We start from the raw sequence: 14,375 nt of genomic DNA on the forward strand, positions 1-14,375 counted from the left end.
ACGCACCTCATGTTTCCCGCACTCTAGGCCCTGATGCACCAGCGACAGAAAGGCGTCTTGCTGCTATTGAGGCAGTCGCTTCACCACCTCCTGCAACTGTTTCTGGAGGTTGTGAGAGTACTGGATCATATAAAGCTGGTAGGAAGCAATATAGGCAATAAGCATCGCCTGCTAAAGGACCTTCCTCTCAAGAACATCCAGTGCTCTGTGATCCTTCCCCGGGGGCACTGAAACATGGGTCCAAGAGCATTTGGCCTTCTTGAGAGTGGATTCGACCACAACAGATTGGTGTGCCAGCTGACGCTTTTCGAATCTGATAGCCTGTTGGACGAGGTAAACCCTGTCCACTTCCTATTTACAGGAGGTACCATGAGGGGGTGCTCCCAAATCCTCAACAGCAATTCCTTAAAGATCTTGTGCACCAGGACCACCATGATCTCTTTAGGAGCCTCCACAAACTGGAGGATTTCTAGCATCTTGTCTCTGGCATCCTTCTCCATCATGAACTGAAATGGGATGGCCTCAGCCATCTCACGTGCAAAACCTGTGAAGGTCAGGTCCTCAGGAGAAGACCTCCTTCGCTCCTGAACCCGGTCAAAGTTCTAGAAACTTTGACATAAATTTTCTGTGCCAGGCTCCATCCAATGATGTCACCCATGTGTGAGGACTACCATCCTGCTTGTCCTAGGAGAATTCAATGGCATATATTGTACATAATTATTCTCCTCTATCTCTTTCTATTTCTTACATTCCCAGTTCATTAGCCCTTGTTAATTGTAACTGCTTCTCTTCATCACGTTATTTATGTTTTTTGGTTGTATTATCCGCACCCCTGTTTTCTGTAAACCGACATGATGTGAACGAGTTCATGAATGCCGGTATAAAAAAACCTTAAATAAATAAATAAATAAATAAATATTGTAGCAGTTTTCAAAAGCCCACTTACTCGAGTAAGTGGGTCCAATATGTACTAACTTCACTTATGTTTTTGGATCCAGTTTATCAGTGAAATGACTCACATCAAGGTGTGTATTAAATAATTCTGATGCATTTCCCCAGTGATGAAAGTACATGGCCTTGGGTGCTGTGCTCCAACATGTACGCAAGCCATGCAGTGAAACATGTTAACAACAACGAATGAGGAATCCCGTATAAGAAGAACGGCGGGGGCTCTCAAAGAGACCTCATAATAGATGTCAACAATTTAAGCTGACGTAAAAGCTTATAATGGCTCAAGCTTTTCTTTGCTTGTAATCATCGGTCTCTATGAGCATGTGATGCTATTGCAATAGGTAGCTATCTCACGGCACGGTCAGTCTCTATTAGTACTCTGATATAGAGTCTCTTGATATACTTAACTTGCGATTTTCGTGTCCGTAGACAAACCAGTGTTGTTAGAGCAAGTGTAATCCGACGCTGTTCCGACACGGCGTGTTTCGGAGGAAACCCTCCTTCCTCAGGGGCTCGGATGTCACTAATGCCGGTTTTTCACATTATTTGTGCAAGGAAAGTTATGCGGCTGTATTATAGCGTCTCAAATGGTTTTCCAGTGATGCTGAACTAGCATTCATGGAGCCGTGCAAGACGTCTGTCGGTGCTGTCTTGCACGGCTGACTTGCAGCGTCTGTCTTGCACGGCTGACTTGCAGCGTCTGTCTTGCACGGCTCCATGAATGCTAGTTCAGCATCACTGGAAAACCATTTGAGACGCTATAATACAGCCGCATAACTTTCCTTGCACAAATAATGTGAAAAACCAGCATTAGTGACATCCGAGCCCCTGAGGAAGGAGGGTTTCCTCCGAAACACGCCGTGTCGGAACAGCGTCGGATTACACTTGCTCTAACAACACTGGTTTGTCTACGGACACGAAAATCGCAAGTTAAGTATATCAAGAGACTCTATATCAGAGTACTAATAGAGACTGACCGTGCCGTGAGATAGCTACCTATTGCAGTAGCATCACATGCTCATAGAGACCGATGATTACAAGCAAAGAAAAGCTTGAGCCATTATAAGCTTTTACGTCAGCTTAAATTGTTGACATCTATTATGAGGTCTCTTTGAGAGCCCCCGCCGTTCTTCTTATACGGGATTCCTCATTCGTTGTTGAAATCATTTGTATCCTGACCAGTGGATTCTTTTATTTGTTGAAGTGAAACATGTTAATGCATATCTTGTCACATCATTATTTAAAGGTGAATTTTCAAAACGTTACACGCTTAAACAATATACACGTTTAAGTTGCCTCTACTTGTGTACTCTGCATTTTATAAAAGTCCAAAATATGTGCATATTTTCACTTTCATACAAATACATAAGTGTATTAAAAAGGGGCAATTTAGGGACGTTCCCAGGAGGGGCCAACAGTTACCTGCTTATGTTGCTATTTTAAAAGATAGCTGCACACGTCCACTTTCAACTTATGCACATATTTTTACACTGGCGTTAAGTGATATTAAATGTGTTTATTGTATAGTATTGACTGGGTGGGAGGACAGGCTGAAAAACCAGGAGGATCTCGATAACCTGGAGAAGGACCAAGCAAACTGGTGGACTGATTGGTAAAACTTGTATTTTCACTGATGCTCACATGTTTTAAAATACACCAACTTTGCACATAAATAGGAACTAACATAAGTTGGTTCTACTTTACTTTTGTGTGTAAAATATACACGCATATATTTTTAAGATAAGTAGGTAAAGTACATGATTTCAAAGCACTGAAATACGTGGTATCAATGCTGTGGAGTAAACATATACCTATTTTGTGATATGCACAAGTTATAAAATAGTATGGTAAAAATACAAATGGCCACCTATACACATATATGCCGCCATGTGCAGTTATTTGAAAGTTATCCTCCTACTGTGCAAGGTACTACTTGTAGTACAAGGTATTTGATTTTCATAAATTAAATTGATAAATTAAATTGATAACTTTTGTTTTGCTTGTACATCCTCTTTTGCTGGTTAAGGTTAATATTACCCCCTGTTTCTCGTAAACCAATACGATATGATCTGTATCATGAATGTCGTTATAAAAAATTATTGAATAAATAAATACAAATTTTAAATTAAGCATTCTTTCATGCAGCATTGATTTGGTTATTATAAAACTTACTTTAAGATAGAGAACAATAGAAGTGTACTTTGTAAAACTGCTCTAAACAGAAGGGTCATAACATATTACTAATGGTAAACTAGATATTACTAATACCTCAGATTGACCTTAAACTGCATTTTTTTAAATAAATCAGAGGTTCTTACACTAAAACTGACTCAAACAGAAAAGAAATGATACACCAGCTACACAAAGTTCAAATACATCGGCTGGAGTGAGAAGATGGCAGGCACTATTTTTTGGTATACAACTGCAAAATAAGGTATAAATATACTGCATATTAAAATTATTGGGATAGAGCCCCCATTTGGCTGATTATCTATTTTAACTTTACAAATGTATTTTAAACAAATGATTTAATTTATTTTCTCCTATGAACTACATGACAGACTTCCAAAGCCACCATAATTCAGATCCAAGTGTGTTTATTGCTCACATTTCCATGGGTATTTTCACATGTTGAATTACCCATGAAAAAGTGGCTCCCTTCATTAATCTCTCTTGTCATTCAGTTATGCATCATTACCATCCTACCCAATTTCATTGTTTTTTTTAAGTAAACGTTTTTCATAGGGACTAGCTCTTCTTACCTTATCAAGTTCTGGATCTTGAAAGGGAAACTTGCTAATTACAATTCTGTACTCATCTTCATTTGCTATGGGAATAGGGCTGTAATTATCTGCTTCAAATATTTCCCTATATAACAATTACAAAAATAAGGAAATAAAAGATCTTTACATTAATCAGTCAATATAAATAAAATAAATACAACAAAAACAATAAGAATACATGCAGTTGTTTAGCAAAATAATGTAGCATTTATAATTTATGTTGGATTAATCCAGAAAACAGATTCTTTTTTTTTTTTTTTTATTATTATTACTAGGGATGTGGACCTATTTAAAATGAAAGTGCTGAATGGAAAGAATGAAGCCATTTTCACTTTGTTCTTCTCACAAAAATACCCCAAAACATTTGGGTATTTCATTTTTGTAAAAAAAAACCCAAAACAAAACAATAAAAAACAAAAAAAGCCTTCTTGAGGTCTTTCAAGCCCTCCCGTCCCTCAAACCCCATTCACTCCCCATTTTGTTGAGAGGGTGCCCATGAAAGGGGCAGAAGTGACACCCATCACTCCTGCCCTCATAAGGCAACCCCTCATAAAAAGGATACTTGGGGGCCAGGGAGATCTCTGGTCCCAGCCCCACAAAGCTAGGTAGGGTCAAACAGGCCTGGGGAGGCCACAGTTGGGCTCGCCTCATCTCAGCGGGCTAGGCCCAGGACCTGAGTGGTTTTGCTGGGTGGGATGGGGTTGGAATAGCTGAGGCAGGCCCTGGCTGGGCTTGGCCCAGACCCCTGAGGCTTTGTTGAGGGGCAGGGCAGGAGCAGGGTTGGAAGGCCTCTGAAAGGCCAGTTTTGCTTTAGTTGCAGTTTTGGGGTTTTATTTGTTTTCTAATATTCTTTTTTGGTTTGAGAAATGAAAAGAAAAAAAACATTAAACAAAATGAAAAATGAAAAAAACAAACCAAAATGAAATTATCGGGTCTGCACATCATTAATAATTATTTATTTAATTTTACTTTATTTAAAATCATGTTTATTCCACACTTTCCAAGACAGCTTGTCCATTACAGAGTTCAATAAAACATCCATAATTTTAAAATCACAAAACAAAAACTAAATAATAAGACATTCAACCAAAAAATATAGAGTTGTTAGATATTTATTTATTTTATTTATTTAAAACCTTTTATATACCGACATCCGTTTGCACATCGCATCGGTTTACAAGTAATTTAATAACTTTAGGCGAAGCCTTTACATTGAACAGTAACTGTGATAATAAGGAAACAAAAACAACTAAATAAATATGGCTATAATTTACAAGGAGTAGGAAGATGGCTATAATTTACAAGGAGCAAGCACCTCTGGAGGGGGTGCTGCTTAGGTGAATGGGAGGCAAAAGGATATTTACACAAAGTTTAATAAAGATTGAGAATGGCATTATATAATACTATTTGACAAACAATAGGTGGAATTACATTAGGAGCGGAGGGAAAGGAGGGGGAAAGTAGAGATGAGTAAGCACGATAGGAAGATAGGGTGAGAGGTGAGCGGGGGGGGGGGGACGGGACTGAGGATGGATCAGATAACATTCGGAGAGAGGTTCATGTTGGATGGGTAGGCTTGTAGGAACAACTAAGTTTTTAGTTTTTTTTTAAATTTAGGGGTAGAGGACTCAGTGCGTAGGTCTGGTGGCATGGAGTTCCAAAGGGTGGGACCGGCTAGAGAAAAGGCTCTGTTCATTAGGGATGTGAATCGTTTTTTGACTATTTAAAATACCATCCGATATATTTTAAATCGTCAAAAACCGTTAGGGCCACGATACAATACCAATTCCCCCGATTTATCATCAAAAAATTGTAAATCGGGGGAAGGGGGAGGGCAGGAAAACCGGCACACTAAAACCCCCTAAAACCCACCCCCGACCCTTTAAATTAAATCCCCCACCCTCCCGAACCCCCCCCCCCCAAATGCCTTAAAATTACCCTGGGGTCCAGCGGCGGTCCGTAGCTAAATCGGGGGAAGGGGGAGGGCAGGAAAACCGGCACACTAAAACCCCCTAAAACCCACCCCCGACCCTTTAAATTAAATCCCCCACCCTCCCGAACCCCCCCCCCCCCAATGCCTTAAATTACCCTGGGTAGAGCGGCGGTCCGAAACGGCCTCCTGCTATTGAATCGTGTTGTCTTCAGCCGGCGCCATTTTGCAAAATGGCCGCCGCAAAATGGCGGCGGCCATAGACCAACACGATTCGACTGCAGGAGGTCGTTCCAGACCCCCGCTGGACTTTTGGCAAGTCTTGTGGGGGTCAGGAGGCCCCCCCAAGCTGGCCAAAAGTTCCTGGGGGTCCAGCGGGGGTCTGGAGCGATTTACTGCCGCGAATCGTTTTCTGTACGGAAAATGGCGCCGGCCATACGGGTATGGTATAAGGGGGAGGGCAGGAAAACCGGCAGGAGATCGACTGCAGGAGGTCGTTCAGCGGGGGTCCAGAACCCTCGCTGAACGACCTCCTGCAGTCGATCTCCTGCCGGCGCCATTTTCCGTACGGAAAACGATTCGCGGCAGGAAATCGCTCCCAGACCCCCGCTGGACCGCTTCAGCCGGCGCCATTTTGCAAAATGGCGCCGGCTGAAGACAACACGATTCAATAGCAGGAGGCCGTTTCGAACCGCCGCCGTTCCGGACCGCTGCTGGATCCCCAGGTAATTTAAAGCATTGGGGGGGGGGGGTTCGGGAGGGTGGGGGATTTAATTTAAAGGGTTGGGGTGGGTTTTAGGGGGTTTTAGTGTGCCGGCTCACGATTTTAACGATTTTCACGATACTTTACCCACCCAAACGGCAACAATACGATTCCCTCCCCCTCCCAGACGAAATCGATCGTTAAGACGATCGAGGACACGATTCACATCTCTACTGTTCATTGTGGAGGTGAGTTTTGTTGATTTGATAGAGGGGGTAAGGAGTGTTCCTTGGTGTACGGAACGAGATGGTCGAGTGGATGTGCGTAGAAGTAAGGGAGGGTTGAGCCAGTCAGTGTTTTCATTATTGATGCTTTTGTGGATGAGTGAGAGTGTCTTGAAAAGGATACGGGATTGTATAGGCAGCCAGTGGAGTTCGATCAGGGTGGGTGTGATGTGGTCACGTTTTTTGGAGTTGGTGAGATATGATAAACCTATTTGCACTTCATTATAATCAATTCAATAAGATAATGAATATTAACTGCAGAATGCAGAGAAAGCAAAATTGCTTACCTGTAATAGGTGTTGTCCCAGGACAGCAGGATGTAGTCCTCACCTATAGGTGATATCCTCGATGGAGCCCTGACACGGAAAACTTCTGTCAAAGTTTCTAGAAACTTTTGACTGGCACACTGAGCCCACTGAGCATGCCCAGCATGCCATGATTCTCTCAGCCACAGGGGTCTCCCTTCAGTTTCGTTTGTAGCAATAAAAAATACAAGCGAAAAAAATAAAGTAATAAAATGAATTGGACCCAACTCCGCGGGGGTGGCGGGTAGGTTTCATGAGGACTACGTCCTGCTGTCCTGGGATAACACCTATTACAGGTAAGCAATTTTGCTTTATCCCAGGACAAGCAGGATGATAGTCCTCACATATGGGTGATTAGCGAGCTACAGGCTGAGTCATCTTTGTTGTGGACCAACAGCGCACAACTTGTGCAGCAAGCACAACAACTGGTGCGATGTTGGAAAAAATGAGGCAGCCTGAAATCACAGCAGGTTGGATGTGGAAGAGTTGGGTATTAAACTGAGAACAAGTTCTTTAAGACAGATTGGCCATAGGCTGAATCTTGTCGTCCTTCCTTGTCCAAACAGTAATGTGCTGCAAAGGTGTGAAGCGAACTCCATGTTTCAGCTTTACAGATTACAGCAATAGGCACTGAACGATAGTGTGCTACTGATGTTGACATAGCCCTTACTGAGTGCGCTTTTACTCGCCCCCGGAGAGGAATTCCTGCTTTTTCATAGCAGAATTCGATACAGTCTGCTAGCCAGTTGGAGAGAGTTTGTTTTCCCACTGCAACTCCTGGTTTATTTTTGTCAAAAGAAACAGAGTTGAGTGGATTTTCTATGGACTGCAGTGCGGTCCAGGTAAAAAGCTAGCGCACGTTTACAATTTAAGGTGTGCAAAACTCTCTCGCCCTGGTGAGAGTGTGGCCTTGGAAAGAAAGTAAGCAAGACTATGGATTGATTGAGGTGAAAATCCGTTACCACTTTTGGGGGTGAGTGCGAAGGACCACTCGGTCATGCAGGAATCTTGTGTAGGGTGAGTATGTGACAAGCGCTTGTAGCTCACTGACCCTCCTAGCAGAAGTAATGGCTACTAGGAAAAATACTTTCCATGTAAGAAATTTTTCATCACATGAGTGCAAAGGCTCAAACGGGGATCACATGAGCCTCGCTAGCACTAAATATAGGTCCCATTCAATAACCGGTGGTCTAATGGGAGGCTTAAGGTGGAGTAAGCCCCTCATAAACTGACCCACTAGGGGTTGCGCTGTTATCGGAGCATCCGCTATTCCCTTGTGGTATGCTGCTATGGCACTTAGGTGTACCCGCACAGAGGATGTCTGGAGACCAGAATCCAAAAGGTGGCACAGGTAGTCCAATAAAGAAGGAATGGGGCAGGAGAAAGGGTCAAAACCTTTTTGTGTGCACCACTTGGTAAATCTTACCACTTAGAGTGGCAAGATTTACGTGTGAAAGGCTTTCGTGAAGCTATGAGAACTTGAGAGACTTGAGTTGAAAGATTGAGTGGTTGCAGAATTAAGCTTTCAACATCCAAGCTGTTAGGGCAAGAGCTGGCTGGTTGGGATGACGCAACTTGCCCTGATTCTGAGTTATGAGAGTGGGTGCTGTGCCCAGGCGAATTGGTTCTCTGATCGAGAGGTTGAGGAATATGGGAAACCATACTTGTCGAGGCCAGTACGGGGCTATGAGGATCATTGACCCTCTGTCCTGCTGTAGCTTCATGAGAGTTTTGGACATGAGCGGAATCAGAGGATACGCATATAGAAGTCCTGTGTTCCAGGGGCGAGCAAAGGCGTCCCTGGGGAACGTCTGCCGATGGCTATGGAGGGAACAGAACCTTTCCACTTTATGATTCAGTTTGGACGCAAAGAGGTCTATGGTTGGGCGACCCCAGCATTGAAAGATTTTGCTCGCTACACAGGGATCCAGAGACCATTCGTGAGGATGGAAACGACAACGGAGATCGTCTGCCAGGACATTTTGTATGCCTGCCAGATAAGTTATTCGGAGATGCATGGAGTGCTCTAGAGCCCAGGCCCAAATCTGTACTGCTTCTTGAAAAAGCAGATAAGAGCCCTTGCCTCCCTGTTTGTTTATGTACCACATTGCTACTGTGTTGTCTGTTTGTATCAGCACAGTCATGTTTGAGAGGCAGTCTTTGAAGGCATAAAGGGCACAACGTATCACTTGAAGTTTCTAGAAGTTTATCTGACACTTCATTTCGAGCGTAGTCCACATACCTTGTGTTTGAAGGTTGTTGACGTGAGCTCCCCACCCCAAGTTGAAGGCATCCGTGGTCAAGATGACTTGCGGAGTTGACTGCTGGAATGGTAGACCAGCTTTCAAGGCAGTTTGGTTTGTCCACCAGTGGAGTGAAAGTCATAATTGGTGGGTGACTTGAACTTCGTACGACAGTGGTTGGAAAGCTTGGAACCTTGAGATTTCAAAGTCCATTGAGTTCTTCGCATGACTAGTTTCGCCATAGGGGTAACATGTACTGTAGAGGCCATATGTCCCAGTAGCACTAGAAGTTGATGGGCAGAGGCGAACTGGCAGTGGGTTATAGAGTTCACCAAGCGTGCTAGATTTTTGGCACGGTTGTTTGGAAGAAAAGCTTTTGCCACTGTGGTGTCGAGGTCTGCGTTGATGAACGTGAGGAGCTGAGACAGCTCGATGTGGGATTTTTGATAGTTGATTAGAAATTCCAGGGAGTGTAATAGTCTTATTGTGCTTTTTAAGGCAGACAGAGCTCCCTGCCTGGATGGACTCCTGATTAGCCAATTGTCCAGGTAGGGAAAAACATGAATGCTGCTTTTTCTTAGATGCGCAGCAGCCACTGCTAGACATTTTGTGAATACTCAAGGTGCAGAGGCAAGTCCGAATGGCAGCACCAGATACTGCTAATGATGCTTTCCCATGACAAATCATAGGTACTTGCGATGTTGTGTGGAAATGGATATGTGCGTATAGGCGTCTTGAAGATTCAGAGAACAGAGCCAATCTCCTTGTTGAAGCAAAGGAAGGATGGTTCCCAGAGATACCATCCAGAACGTTTCCTTTTGAAGAAATTTGTTGCAATTGCGGAGGTCTAGGATGGGGCGAAGGCCGCCTGTTTTCTTTGGAGTTAGGAAATAGCGGGAATAGAACCCTTTGCCTTGTTGAGACACGGGAACTGATTCGATAGCCCTGGTAGTCAGCAGGGTTGAGAGTTCTAGTTGAAGCTGAGATGTGACGACAGTGCATGTCCAAAGTGGGATGGATGGAAAATGCGGGGGTATTGTGGTGAATTTGAGACGGTATCCCCAATTCAGTATGGCTAACAAACATTGATCTTTGGTGATGAGACTCCATTGGTTTTTGAAAAGAGGGAGTCAACCTCCTACAGGTAGGTGGAGCATGGGATTGATGGAGAGGCTTCTGTTCTCTTGCTGTTCTTCAAAAACCAGATGCTGGTCCGGTTTGCGGAGATGGCTGGGTTTTTGTCTGCTTTGGTTGGTGTGGATGTCCTCTTTGTGGTGGGTGGTAGGGGGGTGCCGAAGAAGCAGGTGGATAGTACCTTCTAGGCCTATAGAAGGGCCTCCTGGTGTCCCTTCTGGTGGGTTTGCGCACTGAGGACGGCTGATCCGATGGCAATCTGGAGAGCTGACGGAGTGTCTCGTGGTGATCTTTTAGTTGGGAGACAGTGTCCTGAATCTTTTCTCCGAAGAGATTGTATCCAGTAGATGGGAGATCTGCCAGTCTCTCTTGGACTTCTAACCTGAGGTCCGAGGCTTTAGGCCAAGCCCACCTCCGTGCACGGATACCAGTGATTGACAGACGGGCCAATGTTTCAAAAGAGTCATAGGCGGTCCATACTTCATGCTTGCTGGACTTGAGGCCTTTGGCAATCAGAGTGTTTAGTGACAGCTGCTGTTGTTGAGGGAGGTTATCAGCAATATCTTGAACTTGTTTCCACAAGTTTCTTTGATATCGCATCATATATAGCTGGTATGCCGCAATCCTGGACACCAGCATGGATCCTTGAAAAACCTTTCTTCCCAAGCCATCTAAGAACTTCTTTTCTTTTCCTGGTGGAGCAGAAGAATGTGGTTTTTGCTTTCTAGCCTTTTTCTGAGCCGATTCAACAACCATTGAGTGGTGTGGCAATTGTGGCTTCTGGAAACCTGGGGTATGTTGGACCAGGTATGTCACATCTGTTCTTCTGTTTAAAGCTGGTACAGAGCAAGGATGCTCCCATAATTGATGCTGAAGTTCCAGAAGCACTTCATGAATGGGTATTGCCATCACCTCCTTTGGTGCATCTACAAATTGTAACACTTCAAGAGTCTTGTGTCTTGTATCCTCTTCAATAAGTAATTCAAAGGGCATTGTATCTGCCATTTACTTTATAAAGTTTGCAAAGGACAGGTCCTCAGGAGGGGACTTCCTCCTCTCTTCTGGTGGAGAAGGTTCTGATTCTAGATCTTCGGTATCAGTGTCAGTATCTACATCCTCCCAAGGATTATAGTGAGACTGAAAATGTGATCCAGAGGGATCCAAGTTGTCTTTTGGAAGAGGATGTTTTGTTTTAGAAGGAGACTTCGATGGTGATCTTGGAATCTGACTTGGCATCGAAGGAGACAGAAAAGGCATCGATGGGGAATCGAAAGGCATTGATGGCACTGATGGTAAAATCGATGGCCAGCATCGCTCGATGGACCAGGCCGTGAAGGCATCGATGGACCCGGCAGTGGCATCGAAGGTAATGAAGGTGCACGGGGATTTTGAAGACCCGATGGCCCTGGTAAGGGATCCGAGTCTCTTCCCTCGTCTTCCGATGAGCCTGGAATAGGAATTGAAGGAATCATCGATGGATGTTTAGGCATCGATGGTGTCAATGGTTGCATCGGGAGATCCAGCAATGGAATCGGTATCGGTGCTGGGAAGGCACCATTAAGACGTCGATTCTATTTGGAAGAGGTTGAAAAATTGACTGATCTGGCATCAGTGTCAGCTATTGTACCGGTGCTGGCATCAAGGGAGGCTGGAATTTTTGAAAAGTCTCGATGATCGCCTGTTGAACCATGGAAGTCACTTGTTCCCTGGAGACTGGGACTGAGTCCACTGTCACAGAAGGTAAGACTGGTGCTACTGGCACTTCCACAACAGAGCGTGGTGGCACAGTTTCTGACACCGATCCCAGTGGAGAGCGCCTCGGTGTCTCGCGTACAGAGGGGCATGGTGGCTCTAGTACCTGGACCCTCTTCATCATCAGCTCGATGTCCTTCAGTGCCGATGCGGATACTGTTTCTCCCGATGGAACGGAGACAGAACGGTGTCGATGGCGTCTCTTTTCACGATGCTCCCTAGTGGATACCGATGAAGACACTATTGAAGATCCGGATGGGGCCGGTGACGGACGGTCATCGGCCTTTTTCTTTCCTCAATGTTTTTCAACAGAGGGTGATAATTTCTTCGGTGACGATGTCGAAGATGACGATGGAGTGATCTTTCTAAACAGCTCCTCCATTTTATTGAAACGGGCACGCATTGCCCTTCGGTGTCATCTGGGATCCCAGGCATAAAACGCAAACATCATGCGGGTCGGTTATTGACATTGTTCGGGTACAATTCTGACATTTTTTTAATCCCGAGGCCATGGTAAAAAATGGGCCGGGTAACGGTCGGTGACTCGTGGGTACCGAGTAAAAAGGTAATCGGAATCGACCAAAAACTGACTCAAAAAAGTACTCACCAATTGGTATGTTGAAGGGAGACCCGAGTAGATAATTTTGTGACTGAAAAGTTATATTTTCCGTGAGGAAAAACTCACAGAGCTCCTATCATGCAACACGGAAACAAAGAGACTGAAGGGAGACCCATGTGGCTGAGAGAATCATGGCATGCTGGGCATGCTCAGTGGGCTCAGTGTGCCAGTCAAAAGTTTCTAGAAACTTTGACAGAAGTTTTCCGTGTCAGGGCTCCATCGATGATGTCACCCTTATGTGAGGACTATCATCCTGTTTGTCCTGGGATAATATATAAGACAGCAGACATCTAAATTGCACATATAGAACTGTAAACCATTCATTAAACAAGCTGCATCCTCCCCGTCTAAATAAAAAAAAAATGTTTGAGATAGCTAACTAGCTGCATCAATATTCAGATTAGATCTAGTCAGTTTTGAATCTTGGGATGATCGTATCTGATGGCCAAACAGGTTGCTAAGGCAATGGCAAAAGCCAGAAAGATGCTTGGGTGCCTAGGGAGAGGAATGGGCAGCAAAAAATAAAAAAGAGATGATATTGCCTCTGCATAAGTCCCTCATTTAGAATACCTTATGCAGTGAGACTTCATTTAGAATACTGTATTCAGTTCTGGAGACTGCATTTTCAAAAAATATAAACCAGCTGGAGTGGATCCAGAGAGTGGCTACTAAAAATGATTTGTGGTCTTCATTCTAAAGCATATGGGGATAGACAAATGCATAATAGGAGAGATAAATACCTCCAAGTTTTCTATGCAGAGAAGGCAGGCCTCTTTCAAAGGACAACAGGCTCTAGAATGAGGGTTCATGGGATAAGGGTAAAAGGCAATAGACTAAAGAGTAAGCTAAGGAAATATTTTTTTTACAGAGACAGTTGTGGATGCATGGAACAGCCTCCCTATAGAGGTGGTAGAGACAAGAACAATATCTGAATTCAAGAAAGCAGGGGATAAATATAAGATCTCTGAGGGAGTGGTAGGGATTGTAAAGCTGAGTAGTTGGTGTGGCTGGGCAGACTCAATAGGCATAATGGTCTTTTACTGCCATCATACTTCTATGAATCACAATGATAATCCACCAAAGGAAAGGAATGTTAACCGAGTACTTTCCAGCATGCCTCTTCTATTGGATTAGTCACTCAGAGGACGATAATCAATGCCCATTGTCCAGCTACTTTTGGATTTAGCTGAACAAATAGTAGGGTTAAAAAATGATGTCAGGCTGACCAGCTCCAAGTTATATGGCTAACTTTTTATCTAAGTTAGCCATATAACTTGGAGCTGGTCCTCCTGACATCCCTGAGTTAGCTGGATAACATTTTAAAATGTTATCCAGCTAACTCAGGGACAGGGCCATGGCAGAGTTGGCTATCCAGCTATGTTAGCCGGATAAATGCCAATTTTCAGCATTATCTTGCTAACACAGATGGATAACCTTAGAAGAGCTGAAGAACTCCCCTAAAGTTAGCTAGATAAACTTACCCAGCTAACTTTAGCAGAGCCGAGTATATTTAGCAGTGCACCCACACCTCTGAATATCCCTGCGAAGTTAGCCAGACAAGTTTATCATCCTAACTGTCGGGGTCATTTAACGTTTTGCATTAAGGCCCTAATGCATGCGATAACTCCGTAACGCACGCGTTAAATAAATCAACACGTGCTAACATGCAAA

The 14,375-nt window shown here is 44.0% G+C and overlaps 1 protein-coding gene across 11 annotated transcripts in view; it reads right to left on the reverse strand.

Annotated features, from left to right (window-relative positions):
• The window catches only part of EXOC6 (exocyst complex component 6), a 734,347-nt gene that overhangs the window by 362,009 nt on the left and 357,963 nt on the right, over positions 1-14,375 (reverse strand). For all 11 annotated transcript variants that reach the window (XM_029609912.1, XM_029609910.1, XM_029609905.1 and 8 more), the window contains one exon: positions 3,714-3,819. In XM_029609912.1, the coding sequence (XP_029465772.1) occupies positions 3,714-3,819 (106 nt within the window). The remainder of the gene's footprint in view (positions 1-3,713; positions 3,820-14,375) is intronic.

The sequence above is a fragment of the Rhinatrema bivittatum genome, chromosome 7 (genome assembly GCF_901001135.1).
Source record: "Rhinatrema bivittatum chromosome 7, aRhiBiv1.1, whole genome shotgun sequence".
Lineage (NCBI taxonomy): Eukaryota > Metazoa > Chordata > Amphibia > Gymnophiona > Rhinatrematidae > Rhinatrema > Rhinatrema bivittatum.